Below are 27,438 nucleotides of genomic sequence, written 5' to 3' on the forward strand. Positions count from 1 at the left end.
ATAGCCTCTACTGGCAGGCCCAGCAGTGCTACATTGGCAAAACCAGGCAAGGTAATTCATATACCATTTGTTAAGTTCATGGGGGCACAAATTCCATCTGGGGGTTCCATGCTCGGCTTTGCCACCCGTAGAACCGGCCATGCAGTCATTGCATATCTCCAACTCTATGTGGTCAGATTGTGGCTAACTTGACAGTGTAACCACACAACTACTGATCAGTTTGTTAAGTATATAAGAGAGAAAACTGAAGAGAATTCAATGAAAACCACAAATTCAGAGGCAATGATTATAAATTATTACTAGTGTAGAGACGTATGAAGATATTTTGCATGTGTTTTTCCTCTTTGTGGTTTAAATGATTCATTTCATGGTTGAAATGGTTAGAATTCTCGTTCAATGTGAAATAGTGTTATCAATCTCAAACTGTGTTATTCCCATTATAGTCACAAGGGGTCAGGCTTGTCTTCAACCATTGCGCCAACGTTCCTACATTTTAGAAAGTTGTTTGTGGAGATCTTATTCATTTCAAAACAAGGTAACATCTGATCAGTCCCTATCAATTCGCTTAATCCAGGAACAGTCAATGATGATGAGGAGAAACTGTGCAAGACTATGATGGCGCATAGGGCCAATTTAGCTCAAACTGGGTGAGCATGCACTCCAATGTAAAATGATGACAATCTGGCTCCTGGTTCTAGCTCACACAACAGTTCAGCACAGAGCACATAAATTGAAAAAGACTCAGAGGCTACTACTGCAATGCGTCACAAATGAATGCTAACTAAGCAGCATGCTGATATCTAGGCACAAACTGTTGACTAAGTGTGACCCTCAACTCGCCAAACGGGGAGTGGCTGATGCAGTGACCCATTTAATACCAGAAAGACGAGTACATGGAACTGGGTTTGAAGCAGGTGGTTGGCAAGAAACTGAAGACAAGATGCACTTCCCAATACTCAACTCAATTAACGCTATATAAAAGCATGCTCTTTGGCTTTGCAGTGGGATAGTGTATGGAGAACAGTTGCTGCTGCTGAATGTGTCTGCGGTAGTGTGTGCTGTGTGGTCTGGCACTGGATAAGTTTCCACAGACGGCATAGTCCTGGGGACAGCTGGGGGGAAGTGGGGACATGCAGGAGGGCAGCTGCAGGTCAGGGTCAGGCATGGGTTCACATTCTTCATTAAAAGAAAGTCAGGTTGTCATATTTAACATTCATTACACTACGCTGCTGGGCAAGAAACTCTGCATAAAGACATAAATTCAACAAGGGTAACAGAGCTTCTCCTTGCACACGAATGAATGCAAACATATTTGCATAATACTGTAATAACAACAGTGGGAAATCAAGCTGTCTAATAAAAAGAGACAGTGTGTTGAAGGCAGCCTCTCTTCTTCTCCCTAAAGTACACCGATGTTTCAGATGATTTATTTATACATCCAGCCCCCTTTCCTTGCTTTTGGAATTGAAGTCAGAGCTACTTCCTCCTCTCATCCATCTGGGAAAGCCCAACATGTGGCAGATACAAGACGATAACAGTACTAATTTAGATGGAATCAGGTCATACACAAGGAGCTCTGGAGCTCCGAAATCCAAGTTCCATTTCTGAAGTCTGGTCCAAGTGTCTCAATTCTGCAAGAGAAGGATATTTACAGGATCAAACCCCTTCATTCCTCCAATGAGTAATTGTATCCGGGTCACACAACAAAGGACTGTCGCTCAGGTGCTTCCTTGCTGACTGTGAGGGTGACAATACTTTGCCCTCCTGAGATAACCGACAGTATGTGCTGCTCATTTTAGCAGACCCTTTGAGGTTCTAGTCATATAGCATAGCAAACCCCTTGATTGGGGTTAAGCGTCTTTCTCAAGGGCACATCAACAGATTTTTACACCTAGTCAGCCTGGGGATTCGAATCCACATCTTTTTGGTTACTGGCCCAATGCTCTTAACCGCTAGGCCACTACCTACCTTCCTACCTTTTTGCAGTGCATACAATGACTAGGAAATGTTGTGTGTATGACTTGCGTGGCAGGACACCAGCACTGGTCATGTGAATTATGCATTTTTTTGTTTCTTTTTCTGAGGAACACCAATTCAATGCGTAACCCAACTCACCTTTCAACCAATCATCATCTGTGTATCGAAAGTGGAGGCTTTGAGTTGTACTCATTTTTGGTCCAGTGTTACATCCCGTCCTTGGAGAATATATTCAATTCAGTGGAGGCTGCTAATGGGAGGACGGCTCATAATAATGGCTGGAATGGAGTAAACGGAATGGTATCAAATAAGTATTTTCCATGTGGATGATACCACTCCATTGACTCCATTCCAGCCATTATTATGAGCTGTCCTCCCCTCAGCAGTCTCCACTGATACAATTACATTTCAATCATTTCAATCGAGCAGGTGTCCACACGCCAGTGCAATTGCTAGTTCGTTCAAATGTGTATTTTCTCTAGTCTAAAACACTGTCAACGCCTAACTACTTTATATTTCAAATTAAATGTAGATTGAGTTATTTTAATACCACATGGCCATAACTCATAAAGTCCATTGCAAATATATTCTCTTTTTTTTTCATTACAGCTATAACGTCAGCACAGTGCCAAGGAAAAATAAACATCGCAATCTCATTGGAGGAAATTGAGTGGTCAACGTAAGCGCTCCCCGTGAATGAGAAGAAGAATAGGTTACAAAGCAGGGGATGACAAGTCAGAGATATCGACAGGCAATCGTGCAAACCTAAATAATCTTTAGGACTAAACAATCAATCATATTTGGAGTAAATATACCCAACACAGAGCGACAGATTCGAGAGTTTGTGCTTTTGGAATCCCACGTCCAAAACTAGACGAGGGCGCGCATTCCAGAACAAGCTTGGCGTTTTTAGCTTGTTCCATCATCATGACGCTGACAATTGAATAGCTTAGACTATGTGACTTTTGTGATAGGCATGCTTGAAATAATGAGCAAGTATTTTATTTGAAAAAGCCTACTTACGTTTACAAAAATGGAACGACAGCTTTACATGTCAGAGCGCAAAAATATGGATACTTGCTTGAGACGTCTGAAGCAGGAACTGGTATGTCATCTTATTTGAGTTTTCTGATTATACAATGTTTGTTTTCTGTTTCTACTTCAACTGTTGTTCTGATATCCAATTTTAGTATATGCATTCAGATGTTGCGTGTTTTGGACATTTTAAATGCAAATGTAACTGGGTCACAAAATAAGTAAACAGCTACGAAAATATAAATTATAATATTTAGTTATTCATATTTAGTTGTTATACAGCTGAGGTTGCATAATACGGCATAGTTCCATTGACGTTTGTAAATAAGTTAACTCAAGCAAATCAAATGCTCAGTTCGAACATTCGATCCTGTGATTCTTGCAGACCGTTGTTCATGCGCCTGGGATGGACGGGATGAAATGGTACAGTCTAATGAATGGTCAAGCAGTTTCCTGCTCTCTTTTCTTTCCATGAGATCCTCAGTGTTCTATGAAGACTATTTCCAAAACGCTATGGCCAACAATTTTCTGCAATAGTGTTTTTTAGTCAGACATGATTGCTTATGGGTACTTTCATGTGTGTGTAAAAAAAAATTACTGTTCTCAGATTTTTCATTCATAAATTTTAGATGTGTATGAAATGTTGTTTTTTTGTGTGCAAAATGCTATATATCCATTGTTTAGCTGGAATGGAATGTTTGCATCCTATATATTTGACTGTGAAATGTGCTTGTCTCACGCTATCTTAAGATGAATGCCCTTACTGTAAGTCGCTCTGGATAACAGCATCTGCTAAATGACTACAATGTCAAAGGTAAATGTTTTACATACAGATCTCATATTACTGTATTTCATTATTTTGCAAAACATTTTTTAAACATTGATGTCACAAATGTAGCATTTGTACAGTTCTTTAGTTATTTGTTACATTTGACTGTGTAAAACCAAGCAGTACTACTTCTTTATCTGAGAATGATGCGGATATATAGCATTTAGCAAGAAAACATCATTATTTGTCTCTCTGAAATGAAACCATCAAGTGATAGATTTTAAACAAATACATGTTGAACAACCCCATGTCATGATTAGATGTCGACAAAGCACACCAATCTTTCATAATTTCTTTAAACAATAAAAGCTAATTCATCAACATTTCTGAAAATGGATATATAGTGTTTTGGAATGAAACTTCATATATTCAACTGCTGCCTATATTAATGGTGCAATATGCAGAAATTGCTCAGCCATTACCTGGTTGCAAAGATTCTAACAGTTTGCCTAATTTCAGTTTATGTGACAAAGCAAGTGTAGAGAATCATTGTACCATCTAAACCGCTGTGAAATATATTTTTCAATAATCAAAAATATTGTATTTTCAACTGTTTGAAGCTGGTGTACAAAACCCGAAAGTAAAAGACATTAAAAAAAAAACGAAACTTAACTAAAGGGAAGCATAGAAATAGCGCACATAGAACAGATCTACCGCTTCTTATACTTGCTTTCAATGAGAATGACAGTCTGTAAATCACATTGCTATGTGAATTTGGAGGTGTCGCCTAAAATGTTACACATTGCAGCTTTAACATTGCTTTATTAATATTCCTAACTTTCATACACAGAGGCATGTCTAGGCTATACACTCCCTTGACACTGTGATGGGTTTTGAAGACAGTCTTCTGAAATAGATAGGCTATTGCTGTAAATCTATTCTGTTTTCATAGGGCCGTTGTTGGGGACTCTGTGATTAAAGATACCCAGGGAAAAAAACGGTATTCTCAGTTTGAAGTGTACGATCCACATTCTGGGTTCTCACTGCTCATGTTCCAGATCTTTTGGCAGATGCACACACAGCATTTTCAAAGCAGCATTAACTGGCACAACTCCTATTGGAACGCTCTTCAAACGGGTAGAATGTTCTTTAACCCACATGCCCAGGGCAAGGCATGCACGGTCTGTAACATGACACTTCTGTGGCTTCTGGGTTGTCTGCACTGAATTAGCTCCACGTCTGTCAACTGGCGTGGCACTCTGATCACAACAGGAGGGAGCCATGGTATGGCGTGTTGTGTGAAGTGATGGTTGCCATATCACAGTTTGCAAACCCAAAAGAAGAGGGAGTCTGTCATCCCTGTGATGAAGCAGAAACAGAGAGCAGATGCAATTTTTTTTAATTTTTTTACTCTCCCTGAGTCTGTCCACTCCTGTACCATGCAGAGCACAATCTGTTGGAGTGTCTTGTACCCCTAAGGTGTTGCCGATGCCAAAGTTCCCACATGTCTGTCTGTGTCTGCCTACGCTGGTTCCCCTGAACCCCCATTTACCATTATACCAGTACAGAGAACAAGCAAGGAGGTGTGAATAAGAGCAATAGAATAGAATAGAAAATAATAGAATAGAAACTAATGGAATAGAATAAGGACTGTAGCTTAGCCTAATTATCTAAGTCTAATCATCTTATTGTGAATGCTATATATATCATGCTATGGACTGTTTTATCATCAGCTTTCAACACCTTAGTGCCCACAAAGCTCATCACTAAGCTAAGGACTCTGGGACCGAACACCTCCCTCTGCAACTGAATCCTGGACTTCCTGACGGGCCGCCCCCAGGTGGTAAGGGTAGGCAACAACATGTCTGCCATGCTTATCCTCAACACTGGGGCTCATCAGGGGTGTGTGCTGAGTCCCCTCCTGTACTCCCTGTTCTCCCACAACTGAGTGGCCAAACACGACTCCAAGTCACCTAAGTCATAGACTGTTCTGTCTGCTACCGCACGGCAAGCAGTACCGGTGTGCCAAGTCTAGGACCGAAAGGAGCCTCAACAGCTTCTACCCCCAAGCCATAAGACTGCTGAACAATGAATCAAATGGCCACCTGGACTATTTACATTGACCCCCCCCCCCCCCCCCCCCCCCACACACACACACACACACACATTATTTTTACTCTGCTGCTACTCGCTGTTTATTGTCTATGCATAGTCACTTTACCCCTACCTACATGTACAAATTACCTCGACTAACCTGTACCCCCCGCACATTGACTCGGTACTGGTACCCCCTGTACATAGCCTCGTTATTGTTATTTTAATGTGTTACTTTTTATTCATTTTTACTTTTGTTTATTTACTAAATATTTTAGTAACTTTTTTTAACTGTATTGTCGGTTAAGGGCTTGTAAGCATTTCACGGTAACCTGTTCTATTGGGCGCATGTGACAAATTAAGTTTGATTTGTATCGATTTCACGTGAAAGTCCTGTATGGCAAAACCAATTCTTGGGTGTATAACAATGCAACATTGCTAAGCACAACGGCGATGACACATCACGTGTCATGCAAACATTCAGTCCTTTTCAAGGCAACTAATGCCCCCCCCGAGTACCTCCTGAACATCTGTATGGTGACGTAACTTCAGCGCGTCAAAGGATATCAAAGCTTTTGACATCGATACTAACACTAATTTCACTTTTATGGTTCTCCTTTATCTTTTATTCGCCTCGAGACATTTCAAACATAACCATCTGTCAGCTTGGAATGCTATTCTAGGGAGGGTGTGTGTGAGCTGTGAGGTCATGGAACTTCTGAGAGAACAACTATGCCAATGCCGTTACGTCCTGAGGTGGTGAACCGAGCTACTGTGCTCACGGAGACTCTCCTTGTTCTCGGTTACCTTCAGGGCGTAGGGGTAGCGGTGGTACGGAGCAGTGGTCTCAGTTGGTTTGTTTGGACCATCTCTTGTGGTTCCATTCTCCAGCCGGTTCCTTCCTTCCTTCCCCTTGGCTAAAATTGCCCGGGGTCACATTGGCAGGTGGTTTGCATGATGCGATCGTTGAGACCAAATGGAAGCGGTTCACAGTGAAAAATAAATGATTCAACCCCGAAAACATAAACAAGTTGCTCAAGACCTACATAACGAATGTCATGGTAGTAGGTCATTAATATTATCTTGAGCGTTTGCAGTACAATGATCAAGTAAAGTTTTCTATTTTTATTGTTAGGGATTTTGGTGAGCACTTGCACAGCACGCAACATCTATAGACTTCTGTTCAAAAACAATCTTTCAAAGATGTCGCTGATGTTCTCTAAGGCTTAAAGCAACCCACTGCTCCCTTCCAGCTTTATCATTTAAGGCAGAAACAAGGTCTGCGAGGGCCAGGAAACTGCCCATTAGACCACCTCCCAGTGTTAAAGGGCCCCAGGAGGCTTGGCCTGGCTCACCCCCACCTCTGGTCTATGGGCAGCGTAGAGCCCTGGCTCACCCCACCACAGGGCTCTGCTATATGGGCAGTACAGAGGCATGGTCTGTATGCCCTGGATACAGATCCCAGTAGTGCCCTTGACCAATACAACCTACCATTCATACTCAATAAGAGGTGTGTGCGTGTGTGCGTGTGTGAGAGAGATAAATGCCCTCTCTAATAGCCCAGGGTTTGATAACCTTTCCTTGGCCTCTCATTTCTCCTACCTCTGGCCATCAACACTGAATGGCTCTCTTTTAAATTCATGACATGAAGTACATGTGTTTTAGTTGACACCTTATCAGGATGAACTGCCACTTAAAGAAATGTGTTTGGGTGCTGTTTATTTGTTCAATGTATCCAGTTACACCGTGTTAATAAGGGTTCTGTGTACGTGTAGGGAGACATTTCTTTTTCTTTTTTTTTCTTCTTTTTTTTGTGATTTTTTTTTGGACCCCTTTTTCTCCCCAATTTCGTGGTATCCAATTGTTTTAGTAGCTACTATCTTGTCTCATCGCTACAACTCCCGTACGGGCTCGGGAGAGACGAAGGTTGAAAGTCATGCGTCCTCCGATACACAACCCAACCAAGCCGCACTGCTTCTTAACACAGCGCACATCCAACCCGGAAGCCAGACGCACCAATGTGTCGGAGGAAACACCGTGCACCTGGCAACCTTGGTTAGCACGCACTGCGCCCAGCCCGCCACAGGAGTCGCTGGTGCGCGATGAGACAAGGATTTCCCTACCGGCCAAACCCTCCCTAACCCGGGCGACGCTAGGCCAATTGTGCGTCGCCCCACGGACCTCCCGGTCACGGCCGGTTACGACAGAGCCTGGGCGCGAACCCAGAGTCTCTGGTCGCACAGCTGGCGCTGCAGTACAGCGCCCTTAACCACTGCGCCGCCAGGGAGACAGATTTCACCGTAACAAATGCGTCACGCTTGCTCACATTTTGTTTCCCCCTCAACTGAATGAGGAGAGAACACTCAAGAGCCGCGACCCTAATCTCAACCGAGTGCAAAGATAGTGTTCATTTATTTATGCTGGGTGGGACTTAATTCACATTCATGCATATTCAAAGACTAGCGCAAATGTTAACTGTGTGATAGTTGTTGAGCGCTCCTTTGCACACTTGATATGACGTGGCACCTCATAGCCTTTTTCAGAGACATAACTTTTAATGGGTAATCATCCAACATTAATTCCGGACTGCCAGTGATTACTCCCCACATTTGAAGCATTCAGAACTTAATTGCCAATTACGGTCCGTTTGCATCACTGCATTTGTTGCCTGAGGATGGCTGGATTGTCCTTAACCTGCACTTTTTACTTCCTAATACGTTTTCAGTCGCTAACCAACTGTCTACAGTCTACAGGTAGACCCTGACGGATCAAACTGCTGAAGTGATGCTAACACACTAACATTACAGAAAGCTGCTGACTTAGCTTCAGTATTTGAGATATGGCTTTAATAAGCTAATGGTACCAGAGAGACAGTGTTCGATGCGCTGCAGAACCTTTTCCCTCTCCCTTTGCTGAGTTTAAGATCTGTTATCAGCACATTTCTATGAACCACTGACTCAAGCCGTCTCTGCAACACAATACAGTAAACATTTGGGGTGGGAGAGTACACTGAGAGTACACTGCCCTGGGGAGACAGTCAGTCCAAAAAAAAAATGTGACTTGATTTGATCCGGCAGAAAGCTGATTCCAGCTCGTCTGACCTATTTGGGCCGCAAAGTTTTGGGGTCATGTGAGGTCAATTAAGTGCCTTAGTTGGCACAGTGAAGTCAACAGTGGGGCTGAAGCCTTTGAGGACATTGTGAATCATTTAAGAGAGCCAAATGGAGTAAACGCCGTGTGCTTTTGGATAATTGGAGCGGATGAGTGTATTTGGGAGGGAAGAAGGATTGCATGTTGAGGAGTAAGCATGCATGAACAAGTCAGCCAGATAGATTCCATGTGAATAGGAATGGTAGCATCTCCTGACAAGAGGTTGCAGTACAGCTCTAGAAGGGCAACTTCAGCCCCTTGTGATGTAATCTTTCAAATGATTCTGATGTAATGTTATTGACAATTCCACATGTTGTTTTATGGAGATAATCGGGAAAAACCCAACCGTGTGCACCATGTGGCAATGCTGGTTGAACCTTGATGTGGTTTGAGGTAAACAGTAATTATATAAAGCCTGTTCACCAGCTTCTAAAGACTCCGGCTAATTACACCTAATGAAGTCAGCCATATGTTTTAGCGCCTAGAACCCCAGGAGAACACAGAGACAACCTCATTGTTCCAATTACCTTCACCTTCTATAATGGCTACTTAGGAACAAAGACTCCTTTTGTCTCTCTGCTGATGTTGCGTTTCATTTTTCGGTGGACATGTCAGCTGAGCTGCGTATGGATTACGAGATCTTCTGTGAGACCTTTTCAAGTGCTTCTTCGTGCATCATTTTCTTTGTTTGAATATGAAGGGATGAAAGGCTAGTTTAGGGTTGGTCAGTACAGTGGCTCTTGCACCTGTTGAACGATTGACCATGTTGTCTTATCAGTTCTAAAACAAGAGTGTCTGCAAAATGTTGAATGATTTTTCAGGCAAATTATATTGATTTATTCTTTTGATGTAGGCCTGCAGGTTTTCTTTTAGAAAATATGATTTACGAGGTCGCTCTTCGTATTAAGTATTACCACATGTTATTAACATATTGTAAACATGTTGTGACGTCATACATCAGGACGTACTGCAGATTATTATGTCCGCCTCTCACATCTCAATCACTTCTTGCTGATACTTTCCTGTCTGTCGTTTGCTAGTGTGTTAGTTACTGAAGTTACTGATCCAATGCTTTCCCGCTTGGCACTTATGTGTACCACGGTCAACTAGTACAATATCATTGACCTTGCTACTTATGATACCCATCCCCCCTCCTGTTCTTCAATAATTGAATCCCTCTAGACATCTAAACATATGGCAAGGCCGCCATAACACTCACCCCCCCCCCCAACACCAACTCACACTGCTGTTACCCCAAACACCACTTCCACTGCTGCTGACTCTCACCCAGTCTTTGTCAATTAATGCGTGCTTGAGTGAACCCACCCCCACGGTTAGGGATTAACGTCTAGACAGGCACAACTGATTGGCTGCCAGGACAGAGACTGGCCCTGATTGGCAGGGGCTACATATAGGGGTTGGCAGGAAGGGCTGTTTGAAAGGTGAGAGTGGAGAGTAGAGACGGACTGACAGAGCAGCCAAGAGAGAGGAACAGACTTGTGTAGAAGTTATAACAAGGTAAGATGATTTATTAGGATCTTAGACTGATGGATAGATTTAATATCTTGGACATGTAGAGCGAGGTATAAAGTTGATGTTTTCTATATTTCATTTAATTGAACAGCATTTTATCCAACTTGTTCGGATGTTTGCAGTCTACTGTGAGTTGGAGCAATCTTATAGAGTGCACACAAATAATGTTACATTGTTGGTATGGTGGACCAATTGTATTACCCAGCTGTATTAGCTGTCCTTGAGTGAGGGCTGTCTCTATTCAGAGAGACAGTGAAAACAGTCAAAGCACAGTTGGTCAGACTACTGAAATATGATCTGTTATTCCAATCCCTTATTCAAATGTTCAACTGCAACATGGCATTCTCCAAACGATATCAGCGTGGATTTAAATGCTTTTTTAGCGTTGTTCTATTTCTGTAACAGTTTTGCGTTTTAAGGAGGAGCATTCGCATCGGTGTATTCTTAATTCCCGAAGACACATCTGTCATATCAACAGCCAAGTTCAAAGTAAGTCCGGGTGCATGGCTTCATTTTTAAAGACACGCTATTGCCTCAGGGACTGCTTGGCTGCGGGGGAAACGGTTATAGCTTGGTCACATGACATAAGCTCAGTCCCACAGGATGCTGGAACAGAGAGAGAGAGAGAGAGTAGTTTGAGAGAGAGAAAAAGAGAGAGAGAGAAAGAGAGAGCGTGGGAGAGATGAAGCCAGAGATACTCCTCCCTACAGCTGCTGAGCGACAGGGTCCTCTCACATACGCAAGCCATATGGGGGCCCTGTCATTCAAAACGGGTCATGTGACCGAACAAAAAAACATGAGTGGCCTCAAAACACAGAAGGGCTACGGTGCAGCGAGAGATAAACTGTAGCAACACAAAATGGAGATATGGAAAACAAATCATTATTGGTGAGGGGTAAATATGTTAGTACCATGTGTACATTTTGGTTCGTCTTTGCGTTCATTCATTTGTCCTAAGCGGTGCTGTGATCTAACTAAGTTCAACCGTAGAGGGGCAATGTAAACACTGGTCAGTGTTTGACAGAGGGTTATAGATGTGTTATAGAAGTGCTTGAATGGATGAGTTTTGCGGGTGACGCTAACTGGCCATTTCCCTGTTGTTTTTGTCTCCCCCTCTCTCCCTCATCCTCTCCCTCTCCCATCTCTTTCCCTACAGGTGTCTATGAAGGAGGCAGGAGATGGCCTCCATGCTCAGATGAACTCCATGATGGGGGCTCTTCAGGAACTCAAGCTTCTACAAGTGCAGACAGTGCTGGAGCAACTAGACATCTCAGGGAGGCCAATCCAAAGGGCGGCCCCACCACCAACAGCAGACACATGTGGCCCTTGCCCTATTCCCAGCCTCAAGCCTACTCACAGGCCCCCCTTGGACTGGACAACTGGTCGGGAGGAGCAGCAGCAGCAGAGCCGGGTGGGGCACCGGAGCAGCCTGGGCACCTCTCCTTCCTCCTCCAGCCTGGAGACATTGGAGACTGAGAGTGAGAGCCATCCTCTCCCTCTCCCCCGCAGAGTGTCAGGATACACGGCCCCACAGGTGGAGTACTGTGGCCCACGTCTTAGCCAAGTGTTTCCAGAGCAGCATCAGCAGCCGGCTCACCCAGCCCAGGTGGTGGATCTGCCTGGCATCCTCTACAGCCTATCCAGGGAAGGCCCCTCGCTGGACAGCGACTACTCCCAGGACAGCATGGACGACTCCAGCGACTGGACCTCCTCGCTCATGAGCCGCAGCCGCAACCGGCAGCCCCTGGTCCTAGGGGACAACGTTTTCGCCGACCTGGTGGGCAACTGGCTGGACTTGCCTGAGCTGGAGAAGGAGGAGATGATTGGGGGTGTTTGTGTGGGGGCAGATGGAGCCGACAGGCCCGACTCCCCAGCCCACCCTCTCCGTCTCAGCCGCTCCCAGGAGATCTGCAGGAAGTTCTCTCTGACCACCAACATCTTCAAGAGGTTCCTGCGCAGTGTGAGGCCCGACAGGGACAAGCTCCTGAAGGAGAGACCAGGCTGGATGGTCCCCGAGAGCCAGGAGGCCAAACTCTTCAAGAGGCCCAAGAAAGTGGCCAAGCAGCAGGCCAAGGGAAGCTTCTACTTCCCGTTCTGGGCAGGTGTAGGACAGCAGCAGCAGGGTAAGGGCCGGCCATGTCCTAAGCTGGCTGAGGAGAGACAGAGCCAGAGCCAGAGCCAGTTCTCAGAGATTTACATAGACAGGAGACAAGAGTGGAGACAGGAGGCCAGAGTGGAGAAAATGCAGCCCTTGTTTGACTACAACACGGCTGTGTGGGTCTGATGCTGACGCTGCTCCAGGGTGGTGGCAGGTGTTGGGGATTTGGCTGGGAGCTCTGGGAGGTTTGTGTGTCTGTCTGTCTCCACTCAGAGAATGGACTGACTGAGGAATGAACATCCACACTATTTCCCAACAGAGAGATTATCAGGGCAACTGTTTGTCTGACAATCCTAAGACCTAAGACCTGTGACTGAGAGAGTAAGCAGGACTTCCTCTTATAGATGGGTTCACCAAAAAAATTGTTAGGATTCGAATGAGTCCGTAAGTGCCCTGGACTTATACGATAGACGATACTTCGATATAGACATGATGCTCAGATAATGCTCTGAATTCCATCGTCATGGTTCACACCTCAACTCTTGTTTCATTATGTTTGAATGCTGCTGTAGGTCCCACCCAAGTGTATCCCCACCCTCATGTCTCATCTCGTACTTCTATCTAGCAATAGAACACAGCTGTTACACGTACTGCATGGGCTCTAGTAAATGTTTTATCTGTGACGTTGTGAAACAGTTGTCACTGAACTGCCACTAAACATGACCACAGGTGCTTCTTCGCCTCGTTGCCCAGAGTCAGACAGCCGGATGAATACAGAAGGGTCTAATATTGTCACATCAACCTCACTCAGGGATCGGGATGTGGCCTGTGTGACTGACTGGGTTTGAACCTGGATCTCCTGTGCGCCACAAGACTGTTCTAGCCCGCCGATGTAAAGCCTAGGCGTTAGCTTGGGGAGCTAGCACAAGTCTTCAGGTCTCAGGCAAGGTTACTCATCACATATCCTTGGTCTCTGAACCACCTCCGTTACACCTTCACCGTTCACCAGCCACCTACACACACAAAGCCACTCCAGGATAGGGTTATCTCTTGCCTTGTAGACATGATGGCACATCTTGACTCTACAGCCAATCCTCCTGGCTAGCGTATTACACATGGCAGAGAGAGAGAGAGCGAGAGCTGTGTGCCATCTGGTTGCCTACAGTTACATAAGGACAAGCCAGCAGCACAGACAAGAGGTGCAGTCATTCAGCGTAGGCTGTCAAGCGTTTTCCCAATCAACCCTAAACTGCGATGCGGCCGTTGCATATGTGTGTAATATGTATCTAATGCTAAGCAGGGCCTGGAGATTTCAAGATAGCAGAGGACTGAGGAGGAGAATGTTTACAGTGAATCCTTCCACATGTACATACAGTACTATACCTAATGAAGTCAGCCATATGTTTTCTCTTTGCGCCTAGAACCACAGGAGAACATGTTAATGAGCATGTTAATGATGTCAACAAAGTCTATTAGCCATTGTGTTCATTTCATTTAAAGGGTCTTAAAGAGAGGAAGATTGAACCCAGTAGATATGTGGTTGGTCCTAGCTCTCTTTATGAAAGAAATTGAGGCGTTTCGGGGAGATTTCACAGAGCAGTATGGCGCAACCTTTACCGTCATTTCCCAGAGCTGAGCTCCACATCATTTCCTCAGTGAAATCACTGAAGTGACGAGGACTATTGATCTTATTTTAGAAGACATGGTATGCAAATGCAATCCTCAGCCCTCAGTAATAAGAGTGGCTCGAGGAGTTGATTTGATGTGAAACATCACCCCATCCATGCATTCGACAGACATGAATTTGATTTGACGTGAATTTGATTTGTTAAATATCGCTATGCACATATGGCGGGTTTTTCAATATTCAGGTGGGATTATGTTCAGTTGGTCACACGTGGACGGACCGCCTCTACGAAGCCTGTTATGCTAGAAGAGCCTCTCTGCCTGTCTTCTTCATATTTACAACTGTAATTGTCATTTTTAGCGCTGTTGTTAAAACTGTGGTTCTGCGAACCTCAAAGTGTTACTGGGTGTAAAACTGTCACTGACTCTTTGTAAATTAAACTGTTTTCTGAAAAAAGACGCGCCACTCTGGTTCCTCGACTGGAAATGTCATTTGTATGTTCCGAACATAAATGTACCCTTTGATCGGTGACCCATTTTTATTGGGTGATTTTTTTTTAACACCCCCAACATACTTCAAACCAATTAGTCTGTCTCGCTATGTTTAGATTTGAAATAGTTCTTCGTTTTTTTTTTCTTCGTTTTTTGTTATATAATGGTAACAGCAGATTTACCACATACAGTATACCCTGTGAGACTATGATCAAGCTTTCCCTTTTCTCAGAATAGTTCTGGGATTTGACCTGCTCTACTATACTCCCTGCATTCTCTATAGGCCTAAGTGCTGTAGCATGACTTACTATTTGGTTAGTGTGAAGCGAATCATCTCCTGTGCTTCAACTCAGGGACAAGTACGTCTAAATCTGTACCGCGACGCCCGTCAGCGTTTTAAATAAATAAACATACAGGCAGGCACACTTTGATTCTCTGACTCTCTCTTTCTCTTCTCCAGAACCACTATATGACGCTCAAAACACAGCAACTTATCCACAAGCATTATACACTGCTCAAAAAAATAAAGGGAACACTAAAATAACACATCCTAGATCTGAATGAAATATTCTTATTAAATACTTTTTTCTTTACATAGTTGAATGTGCTGAAAACAAAATCACACACAAATTATCAATGGAAATCAAATTTATCAACCCATGGAGGTCTGGATTTGGAGTCACACTCAAAATTAAAGTGGAAAACCACACTACAGGCTGATCCAACTTTGATGTAATGTCCTTAAAACAAGTCAAAATGAGGGTCAGTAGTGTGTGTGGACTCCACGTGCCTGTATGACCTCCCTACAACGCCTGGGCATGCTCCTGATGAGGTGGCGGATGGTCTCCTGAGGGATCTCCTCCCAGACCTGGACTAAAGCATCCGCCAACTCCTGGAATACAATATACAGTCATCGGCATGGGAATAGGAAGGGGGAGGAGGATTACAGTTGAGCTGCTACAGTAGGCTAGTCGTCCACTTCCAGGTGCAGTGTTGGATGGAAACTGGGGGGCTCTTTCTGTGTGTGTGTGTGTGTGTGTGTGTGTGTGTGTGTGTGTGTGTGTGTGTGTGTGTGTGTGTGTGTGTGTGTGTGTGTGTGTGTGTGTGTGTGAGGAGGGGACAGCTGCAACTGTCATCCCTTTCTCCTGGTTCCAGTTTTCCTTTGGGTGAGAAGCAATGGATGCTTGCTGACCCCCCCCCCCCGTCCCATTTCCCTCCATTCTCCAACCTCTTGCTAGGCAGCTGTCGCTCTCTCACAGCCCTGCCTAGGCTAGCCCCGGCCACAGCCCTGCCTGATCACAGATCTGGGGTACAATGCTTAACCCACACAGCTTCGTTATACAAGCCTGCAAGAAACACATATAACCCCTTGCAAGAGGCAAGCAGCCTCCCTCACAGCTTATATTAGTTAATCTTTGACCTTCCTCCCCTAATGTATTGATGGAAATGAAGAGATGATGATATTAAAAGCATTAGTTTATAGTGAGTGGAGGGATTATCATGTTACTGGGAGGGAGGGGGGAGGGAGTGGGGTAGCCATGCTGCCTGGGATCCATGTTGGCTCAGATTCCCACATCCCAACATTGGTCTTTCAATAAATAGACTCCTCAGCTGTTCAACCAACAACTCTGTCTCCTCTCCCTGTAATGTGCTCACATTTCACTGTTATATTTGTCAACTCCGAGAAGCTCAGAATCTAAGCTCCTTTTTTTTGCAAAAAAAAAAAAAAACTTCCCACACGATACGTACACATATGCTAGGCAGGCAGGCTAGCAAACCACAGTTCATTTGCAATAGCATGTAAATACCCATGCTGTACTTTTGGAAATAAAAGACTGCAGACCAAGGAAGTAAAGTTAGAGGGGATGAAAGCAAGAGTTAAATCTGGGTCGATTCTTTTAGGATTTGCCATCTGGCATCTTGCAGTGCATGTTCATCTGTTTTTTTTTCCCCACTCTCTCTTGATTTAAGGATGCATGCAAAACAGAACAGACACAATCTCATATTACCGAAACAAACATGTTCTGACATATCAACATGTTTTGGCTTCTGGCTAGTGCTCTATGCTACTTGTGTTTGAATACATTGGGAAACAGAAGAATATGTGCCATCTTTTGAGCTAATACTTACGGCTATGCCGACCTGAGTGTCACATAATGGTAACGGGTCCCCAGAACGAGAGGAGTTAGGACGGACAGGGGCTCGGACAGGTGAAACTCGTGAATGATAAGATTATTTCACCTGCTTTGCTGTCAAATTCTCAACAACGTGAGGAATTCCATCCGTATGTTCACAAATGTAAGATCATGTTGAGTCTTCCGCCAGCATATTATGTTGATACACAAGTGAGAGACTTTTCTCCCAATTTCAAATGCTTTGAAGTGCAAATGAGTCTACCAATAATGTATTTGGTGGTAAGTATTGTTGACTTCAATTCTCACATCAAAGAAAAAGACTATACTGGAAATTATTCTAGTTTTGCACTTAGAAGTAAGTTACTGAGCAGTCTTCTCCAATTTAAGAGAGCTGTACCAACTTGCAGCATATGTACAACCGCTTTGAACCAAGACGCCTGAACTAAAAAAGCACGAACTAAAAAGTAATCTCAGTGAGCAACACAAATTGAAAGAGTGATAGTGATCAGTAAACAGTAACTAGTTTGATAATGTGCGTCCTGGCAGTCCTCAGTCTGAACCCGGACGGGGGTGAATGTGAGGTGAGCAGGAAGAGGTCTCTCTCTCCAACCTCTCCGAGGTGCGAATGAACGACAACACAGATTAGATGTGACCCCTGTGGCTTCGGCTCAGCGGCCATCGTTTTAAAACTCACCCCGGCAAGGCCTCAATTTCCCCCAACGCCCACAAACTCTTCCAGTTCTATTAAACCCCATGAACGCTAAATAATTGAGCCTCGTATTTAGCTGGTCTTATCTCGGTGGGTTGTCTAGCTACTTTAAAGTGTCTGTTTGCGCTCACACATCCCCTCGTCCCTCTGAGACCTATTTCCTCCTCGCTAAAGATGAAATGGCCCCGGCCCAACGGCAGCTCCTCAATCCCCTTCATTAATCCAGATTAAAATGGAAATAATCTCCTAAATTGTCTCACACCCAGCATCACTGCTGACGGTTACTCAACGGTACACTGACTTGTTCAACAGAGGACAACGACTCAGGCTCCTCACTGGCTGCTCGGTTGTGTGATTTTATTGGAGCGAGATCATTTGAAGGTCTTTGAAGGCCACTTTTCTGTTTCTTGGTGCTTTTTCAGGTTTGGTTTTACGACACGCTCCACTCTGTTCAGCCATTCGCTCTGCTTCTCATGCTGTGACGTTGAGCAGAGCGACTCCTCCAGATTGAGCGGACAGGCTGCACTCGCTGTCACCACACGTTTGCCTCTACGCTTTGCGTTCATGCATCCTGAAGCGTGGCCAGGAGAGGCTTTTAAGGGAGGAATGTACAGTAGTGAAGGAAAGAGAGATTGTCGAGCTTGATGACTGTGGTGGTGCTTGGTGTGTTCCCAGATACACGCTAAGTGCCACAGGATGGGAGCGGAGTGCTTCCGCTGTATGTGCAGAGATTCTTGTCTATCGATAACATGCAAGTGAATTACTGTCAATGATGTGCATTCCGTCACAGGTTAAAGTGACATTATGGAATTGCACGGAGACCACACCCCTGACATTGACGCTGCACTGAGGGCCAAGCTTGCCCTCCCCAAGCCACTGGGCCAAGCTTACCCTTCCCAAGTCACTGGGCCAAGCTTGCCCTCTCCAAGCCACTGGGCCAAGCTTGCCCTCCCCAAGCCACTGAGCCAAGCTTGCCCTCCCCAAGCCACTGGGCCAAGCTTACCCTTCCCAAGCCACTGGGCCGAGCTTACCCTTCACAAGCAGGGGGCCAAGCTTCCCAAGCCATTGGGTCAAGCTTGCCCTTTCCAAGTCACTGGGCCAAGCTTGCCCTCTCCAAGCCACTGGGCCAAGCTTGCCCTCCCGAAGCCACTGGGCCAAGCTTGCCCTCCCCAAGCCACTGGGCCAAGCTTGCCCTTCCCAAGTCACTGGGCCAAGCTTACCCTTCCCAAGCCACTGGGCCGAGCTTACCCTTCACAAGCAGGGGGCCAAGCTTCCCAAGCCATTGGGTCAAGCTTGCCCTTTCCAAGTCACTGGGCCAAGCTTGCCCTCTCCAAGCCACTGGGCCAAGCTTGCCCTCCCGAAGCCACTGGGCCAAGCTTGCCCTCCCCAAGCCACTGGGCCAAGCTTGCCCTTCCCAAGTCACTGGGCCAAGCTTACCCTTCCCAAGCCACTGGGCCGAGCTTACCCTTCACAAGCAGGGGGCCAAGCTTCCCAAGCCATTGGGTCAAGCTTGCCCTTCCCAAATCAATGTATCTGCTTGTAACTTATTACATTCACTTATTACAGGTTCTCACATTTCCTCTTAGCAGCAGCATGGTGGAGTAGAGAGGATGACTGGGAGCTGGGTTTTCACTCTGGGGACTCACTGTGCTGCCTAAGGGCTTCCAGCAAAGACACAGAAATCAGCTTGCCAGATGGGTCCATCTGCAACTACAGTGCACAATGATTAAAGTTGGAATCCGCAGTGGTGAAACCCCCACGTCCGTTTGCGATATTACAACAACAAAGACGTTACTTCAAACAACGAATGCTGCTTTTCTTCCCTCAGACATCATTGCCCGCACAATAGAACAGCAGAGTAGGTGCTTCTTAACAAATGCATCTGGGGGCGACTGGTGGCGCTGTTTCACCTCAAGCAGATCTCAGCTTTAGGACAAAATCTTAAGTAATAAACACAGTACATACACAACTAGCAGATTCCATACATAACTCCATACATGCAACATGTACACACTGTATGCACAATATACACACATTCTCCAATATATATACACTATACACGCCCATTCTACAAACTGCATCTTTACCGTTTGCCACAAAGAGACTTGTATCTCATTATACTATCACTCTATAACTAGGCTTCCAGCTGTGTGTTTGGAAATGTTGACATTTGGTTGTGTTGACATGTGGGCAGAGCTGACTGGGAGCCGTGTGACTCAGCACGCCTGGCCTGGGGGATCCCTCCACTGTGCCCTTTAAAAAGAACAGGACCCTGGTTGTTCTACTGCGGCCTCAAAATCCATCAGGCCTGGAGCCTTGATGCCCACCACTACTAATCACAGACCCAATTCTGTCTGATGTCACAGAACCTCCTCGGGAAGGGAGTATGGTGGGGGCTGGCTGCCTCACGCATGCAGGAACATCGCTTCTGCTCTAGTAGGTCCCCGTGGAGAGGAAGAACTTGAGGGCTTGAGGAGAACACGTACATGGTACTGGATCAGTATCCCGGCTAGCCAATCCCCGCAAAGCAAACGGGAGCTCGAGCAGAGCTGAGCATCATCGTGCCTGGTTACGTCACGCAGCGAGCAGAGGATCTTAGTCACCCGCCCCACTATATGGCCATAAATAGCCTAGATCATGAAGAGACCGACCTACAGTACAGCTCATAGACAATAGCACAGCCTTGTAGTACTAGGTCTCAATATGGGGGAATCCTGGCAAGCCATTTACCCTGCCTTGTAACTCGTACTTCACCCTTAATATGGAACCGTGCTTGATCCACTCCCAACTGGGGTCGCAAAGCAAGAACTGTCAATAAATTACCTGGTTTTCCCAAAATCCCAGTTGGAGGATTCCCGGAATTGGGAGGGAATAAGCAAGGGAAAACCAGGATGTCTGGGAAACCATGGAACGAATGGAAAGTTCCTGGAATTTTGAAACCCTACTCCCAACTCCCCTAGGATCAAACGCAGTGCCTAAGATCCTGACCTTCTAACTCCTTGTGTAATGTGTGTGCAGTCATTTACCTAAATGGTTATTCATTGATATGCGTGCACAGACTGCTGAAGGCTCAATACACGGCCCTAGCTATGGCCTACCCCTCAACTCCTGTTTGTCTTTATGGCCAGCATAGAGTTCACGGCCACATTTGTAAAAAAAAATAATTAAAAGCAACAGCCTCTAGAATGTAGAGTCATATTGGGATCGTAATTCCTCATCTATTCCTCATCTGGTCACAGAGACAAAACAGCAGTGATGGAGAGGGGGCTTTAATCTCCGAAAAAATAGAGACACTCCCAACCAGGACTCATGCTGGAGCTACAGCCCACAGAGTAAACTGGATGACCACCGTTACCTCATCATAACCCACATCGATAAGATGTGACAGAGAGAGAACCCATCTGGACTCTCCTCTCTACGCTGATATCCTCCCTCTACTATTCTATTCATAGTCGGCAGACCGATGCAATGCCCACAGCAGCCTCTGGTTCTAACCGCATGGTGGGTTGGGAGGAGGGTTCTGTGATGGGATGAGATGAGGCATTCACCACTGGCCGTGAGGAGGCAGGCTGAGGAGGGGGTTGGCGGGGGAGGTTGGCGGGCACAGGGTGGAGGGCAGCGAGCGGAGGGGCTGTGTGGGTAATGAATGGCCGTCAGTGTACATCAGTGTCAGACAGGCCTGTTATTAAGTCCCCCGGATATATCTCAAGTTAAAGATGCGGGTTACAACCTTAACCCCTATGGCTCGGGCTCTGACTGTATGAGCCAGCCCAGCTGCTGCTGTGGCTGCATGGCTTTTACAGGCCACTACAGTCTCAATGCAACATTGCTAAACTGAGACCAGAGAAATGTATGTGACTAGAATCTCAATGAGTCAGACCATTTACTGTTCAGCTCCCTCAACAGATTGAAATGAAATGGGTTCTCAGACGTAGTAGCAGAACATTGATAAACAGCCACTCAAACAACACTACAAATCTACCCTGATAAAGCATCCCGTTTTAGCGCTATGTTAGCAATGCATCATCGGCTCGGATACTGAGTTCCATTTGGCCTGAATACAGGCCATACTGTGTGATTCGGCAGCCTCTTCGATCCCGACGCTCCTCCGGGAGAAGGAGAACACTACTCTCTGGTCTCAGCTCGACTCGCATGTCGAGATGGCTCTTATCGTCCGCTCCCAGGTTTATAAATATCACAGGGAAAAAAAGCCTGAATGTTTTTGTGTGATTCAGTGATGCACACACAAACTCTGTTTATAGCAGACCTGGAGACCCTGGAGAAAATGCCATGCCTCCTCCTCTCCACTCTCCATTAGCTGACTGTTTCATGCGGCCACAGCAAACAGCACTCTCTTCCTGCCTCACGCTTGTTTGTTCCCGCTAACCAGCATCCTGAAAGTTCAGCTCAGGCACGGCCATGAAACATTTAATGGTTGACGTTTACTAGTTTTTCAGTGCAACCTTTTCCCTCTGCACATGCATATGTGAGGACGCTGGCTGTCACAGCACAGCATGCAGAGAGAGCCAGTGCTGGTTGAATGCTGGCTCTACTCTTCTTCAGCTAAGGTGCACAAACCTAGAACACCAACCCATTAGACAAGGCTACAACCGCTGCAAAAAAGAAATTCCATGCGATGGAAGCTTTAATTGAAACCACTATCTATTTAAAACACGGAGGAGGTTCGTATTGACCTTTTAGTCAAGGTGGAGTGACAGGACTGCTAAGAAGATGGATGGAATTGTCCCTGGTGTTGAGATATCAATGATTTTTCATTGAAAGCAACAGCCCTGCTCCACATATTGACCGAATGGTTTTCGAGAGTCTAAACCATTGGGCCCCTATTCCTCATTCTTCCTGGTTTACAAATCTAATAGCAACTCAGCGTATTTGTCTTGCGTTCTGAGGTTAAGGGCTCTCCATTATGTCCTGATGAGTCTTTCTTCTAAGTAAAAAAAAATAATATTGAATCTCGTATTGTATCACAATGTTGTCTGTGACCTTTGGAGGGGCATACAGGTGCCACATGAGAAGAATGTTTTTGAACCTGCCAGAGTGAGCTGAGATGCACCCAGAAGGGAAGGGGAGGTGATAGCAGATGAGAGAACCCTTACAAAAAAACGATGTGACATTTCCACATATTTTGCACATGTGAAATCATGTGAAACCATGTGTTTTGGAACACTTCACATGTTGATATTTCACATGAAGCTTCACATGTAGATGTGCACGTGATGACATAGCCTTCCAAATGTGGATTAGCATTTTCACAGGTGATGCCCTGCAGACAAAAATGTGTCATCATGACACACTGACAGTGCTTTCAACATACAGTTTTTCCAACTTACATATCTAACACACTGACATACATGAATGACTACATTGTGTATGTTTATTTATACAGTAATTATTATTCAGTTTGTCCTTGGCTAGGATCAGTGGTGTGTATTCGTGAACGCCAAGGGAAGCCAGCCAAAACACAAAATAATAATAATGTATCTTTCGTCTCGGTGTTTCATCATTTTCCTTTCATTCGCAAGAGGCTCAATGTATCTCACAGGAGAAAGCATCCGAACGAGCGAAACAGTAGCCCCCTGTCTCAGTATGTGCAGCCCATGTGTCTGAGGCTGTCTGGCCTAAAAGTGTATGACATTGTTGTCGCCCATAGCATTGAATTTATTAGCAAAGGAAGCCAGCGAGAAATTGGCCTCCCTTGATATAAAAAACTAAAATAATAGCCAATTAGTATTGAGCTAAACTGAGTGAACTCAACTGCGAAAGGTCCTGGCGCTAGGGCTGTTGCTGTGACCATATTCCTGCCACACCTGCAGTCATGTGTCATGACCGCAGTCAAATTCCACAGTCACGGTAATCTCTTCTTATGCACTCTGGACATGCGTTGGTAGTACTCAATTCGCTCTCGACCATCAGGTCGCTAATGGCCTGGCACTCAGTGCTCTATTGTCCCTCTAACCACTCGGACATCAGTGCAAATACAATCGAAAATCACAAGCACTTGTCATCAAAACAGTATCATGCTTTTACAATTCACCATTAGACCACATTTTAGAACCTCACTTGGATCAATTTGAAGAAAGAAGTTCAACAAGCAGGTTGAAACTAAGTGGAAAACATGGTTGATGTGGATGTTGTTTCAAAGCCAAACACAAGGAAATGGACAGCGCTTTCTAAGGTGATGATGAATTCAAAGCATTTTAGAAGTTGCATGGAGAACACCCATGCATACGCATATGCCTGTATGCCCCAAAAAACAAGAATGAAAATAAAGATTGTGCCGTTATACAATACATAGCCTAAGAGCCTACCGCATATTACGCATGGCAGAAAAACATACAAAGAAACACATTTAAGATGTCTTTGGTGCATAATTGGTCGAGCAGCCTATACTCCAAAATTAAACAAATTCTAGTAATCACCTTTGAGTGTGGACTGTATTATTATGCATACTGGATAGACTGGTTACCTTATTTTATTGTCACGCCCTGACCATAGTAAGCTGTTTATTCTCTGTGTTGGTTGGGGCGTGATAGTGACTTGGGTGGGTCATCTAGGTGAAATGTGGCCTGATATGGTTCCCAATCAGAGGCAGCTGTTTATCTTTGTCTCTGAATGGGGATCATATTTAGGTAGCATATTTAGTCTTCCTCATTGTGTTTGTGGGATCTTGTCTACGGATAGTTGCCTGTGTGCACAAGTAACTTCACGTTTCGTTTGTGCTTGTTTGTTTTATTTTGCTTTGCTGAGTTTCGGTTTATTAAAAATATGTGGAACTCTACTCACGCTGCGCCTTGGTCTACTCATTACGACGAGCGTGACAGCTATGCTCCAAATGTTCTATCCATGAGTCTGGGAGAAAACGTTTAGGCCTAGGCGATGCTGTTGGTTAATTGATTATGCAGGGTGGCTTACAGAGTTAGCCTACAATTATAATGAATTTGTATTTGAATTTGAATAGCCTAGTAACAGGGCATTTTTTCTATTTTCATAATTAATAGGCTGACAGAATATCTCACCACCATGTTCCATCTCTTCCTCTCACTCCTTCGTTACTTTCTCGAGCGCGCAGAGATAGGGGCTGGCAACAGTTTAATTAAATATGTTAAATATGTTTCATTGTGAAAACATGTTACTATCAATGTTTCCGAGATTATCACCTGTCGCACAGCAAGAGACTGCATGCCCATAAAACAGTGGTTGTTGCGTGAAGTTACAGAAGTGTTCTTATAAGCACAGACATTTCTATATGCAATCCCAAGTGAAAGCAGAGTTTTGATGTTTGCCACTAAAAAGATGAGGTTCCTAGCTGATACTATATTTAGGCCTATTTCTCAACTGCTAAAACCGGAGTAGCCTACCCAGCATGACTTACACTGTGGGAAAGCGGCCTCCATTTGCATACTGATGACATGTATTTTCCCCCCTGCCACTGTTCCTACCTATTTGATAAAGGGCCTTCTAAATCTAAACAAATTCTCTATATTAGTAAAGACAAGGTTAAATTGAGAAGTCTGGGATGAAAATATGATCACTTGATGAGCGAACAGGATGTGCAGCCTGAGGCAAGGAACAGAGCTCAAGTTTTTATTGTAACTTTTTAAAAAGTCAATAGCCTATAGTCGTATCACGCAGCCCATATACATCTTCCTAATATTGAGTTGGATTTGGCTCCACACAAATCACATCACATCAAAAGCAAAACATAATTGACAGAAAAAACATGAATTGTTGCATCTCTTTGTGTCGTTGTCCTCTGGTGGCTAGCTAGCTAATATCTGCCTTGTCCTATATTAGCCACGGATGAAGATAGGGATTTGGAGTTGTAGTTTTACTTAATTCTCTGTACTGGCCAATGATAATAAAGTGATTGTCTAGTCCATCCATAAATTCATCAATTCATACATCGTGCCCCTGGCCTGAGAGGATGGAAGTTCAAGATGTAGCTAGATGTAGTAGGCTAAACTGCCCATGAAAGGAAGTTAGGCTAGCAAGTAAGCATTATAGCTAGGTAGTCTGGGACAAGAAAAGCTAAAAGAGTGTAATGTATGACAAGGTCATAGATCATTTCGGCAATATGAAAGAGAGGAGGATGGCATTGGCGTTCCTCTACAAGTAGGATAAGTCAACATGTTTTTCTACTTGCTCGCGCACATGCGCACGCACACAAAAATCAATACCATGGACAGCCACGTCATCGTAGCATAGTTGATTTGATGTTTAAATGTTGAAGTTGAAATTATTCCAGGAATAGTGGAGGCAGCTCCTGTTTCCTTTGCGACTATCGGTAACTCTTTGTGGTTCTAAATCAATAGTTGTTTAGTAGTCTGAAAGTTTTGGAAATTGGCTTGACCATACTGTAGGTCCCTCAAAATCAACTCTGGACCTCGAAGCCAGTTCTATTGCTTTTTTTCATTGTTCCCCTCTAATCAGGTACTGATTTAGACCTGGCACACCAGGTGGGTGTAATTAATTATCAGGTGGAACAGAAAACCAGCAGGCCCAAGACCTTGTAGTGTAAGAGTTGAATACCCCTGCTGTAGGTCATGTAACTGTTTGTTATATGCTATATGCTTTGTGGACTTCGCCAGACAGAGGTTGCTCTACGGTTTTGTGATGAAACAAACGCATGTGGTTGAATTTATTCTGCCACTCTGTGACTGTTGTCTTCTTATTATCACGGCCTTAGTCCTATATATAACGGTGGTATATGAACTAAAATGCTATAGAGCAAACAAGAAAATTATCACAACATATACAGTACCAGTCAAAAGTTTGGACACAGCTACTAATATTTGGACTATTTTATACATTGTAGAATAATAGTGAAGACATCAAAACCATGTGTAAGGGCTATTTGACCAAGAAGGAGAGTGATGGAGTGCTGCATCAGATTACCTGGCCTCCACAATCACCCGACCTCAAACCAATTGAGATGGTTTGGGATGAGTTGGACCGCAGAGTGAAGGAAAAGCAGCCAACAAGTTCTGGTTGAGAGAATGCCAAGGGTGTTCAAAGCTGTCATCAAGGCAAAGGGTGGCTAATTTGAAGAATCTCAAATATAAAATAAATTTAGATTTGTTTAACACTTTTTTGGTTACTACATGATTCCATATGTGTTATTTCATAGTTTTGATGTATTCACTATTATTTTACACTACAATATAGAAAAAGTTTTAAAAAATAAAGACAAACCCTTGAATGAGTAAGTGTGGCCAACATTTTGACTGGTACTGTAGGTTGTACACTGAACAAGAATATAAATGCAACATGTAAAGGGTTGGTTCCATGTTTTATGAGCTGAAATAAAATATCCCATAAATGTTCCATATACAAAAAGCTTATTTCTCAGAAATGTTTATTTCTCAAATTTGTCACAAGCATCTGTACACAATTCCTGGAAGCTAAAAATGTCCCAGTTCTTCCATGGCCTGCATACTCACCAGACATGTCACCCATTGAGAATGTTTGGGATGCTCTGGATCGACGTGTAGCACAGCGTGTTCCAGTTCCTGCCAGTATCCAGCAACTTCACCCAGCCATTCAAGAGAAGTGGGAGAACATTGCCACAAGCAACAGCCTGATCAATTCTATGCAAAGGAGATGTGTCGTGCTGAGTTAGGCAAATGGTGGTCGCACCAGATGCTGACTGGTTTTCTGAGCCCCGCCCCTACTACTTTTTTAAGATGCATATTTATTGGTAACAGTATAATATGTATTTTTGTCCCTGACTTGGCTTCCCCAGTGATTTTACCCACGCACGGCTACTGCCTGGAATTTGAACTTACAACCTCTTGTTTCACAG

At 44.5% G+C, this 27,438-nt stretch overlaps 1 protein-coding gene across 3 annotated transcripts; it reads left to right on the forward strand.

The window, feature by feature from the left end:
• Positions 1–2,422: 2,422 nt before the first annotated feature.
• Positions 2,423–14,739, forward strand: LOC110527774 (PAK4-inhibitor INKA2). 3 transcript variants are annotated; one of them, XM_036983257.1, is made up of 3 exons: positions 10,460–10,543; positions 10,978–11,047; positions 11,715–14,739. In XM_036983257.1, the coding sequence occupies exon 3, from the start codon at positions 11,721–11,723 to the stop codon at positions 12,840–12,842; it is 1,122 nt and encodes a 373-aa protein (XP_036839152.1). In that variant the 5' UTR covers positions 10,460–10,543; positions 10,978–11,047; positions 11,715–11,720; the 3' UTR covers positions 12,843–14,739. The 3 variants fall into 3 exon arrangements, with proteins under 3 accessions (XP_021464952.2, XP_021464953.2, XP_036839152.1); XM_021609277.2 differs by lacking the exons at positions 10,460–10,543; positions 10,978–11,047 and adding an exon at positions 2,423–3,082; XM_021609278.2 differs by lacking the exon at positions 10,978–11,047 and having other exon boundaries at positions 10,455–10,543.
• Positions 14,740–27,438: the final 12,699 nt, after the last annotated feature.

The sequence above is a fragment of the Oncorhynchus mykiss genome, chromosome 7 (assembly GCF_013265735.2).
Source record: "Oncorhynchus mykiss isolate Arlee chromosome 7, USDA_OmykA_1.1, whole genome shotgun sequence".
Classification (NCBI taxonomy): Eukaryota; Metazoa; Chordata; class Actinopteri; order Salmoniformes; family Salmonidae; genus Oncorhynchus; species Oncorhynchus mykiss.

Bases quoted from the DNA above. Each gene is read 5' to 3' on its own strand.
- LOC110527774 (XM_021609277.2), top strand. From the start codon at position 3,011: ATGGAACGACAGCTTTACATGTCAGAGCGCAAAAATATGGATACTTGC. The intron at 3,083-11,714 runs GTATGTCATCTT...CTTTCCCTACAG, and splicing joins GACGTCTGAAGCAGGAACTG to GTGTCTATGAAGGAGGCAGG.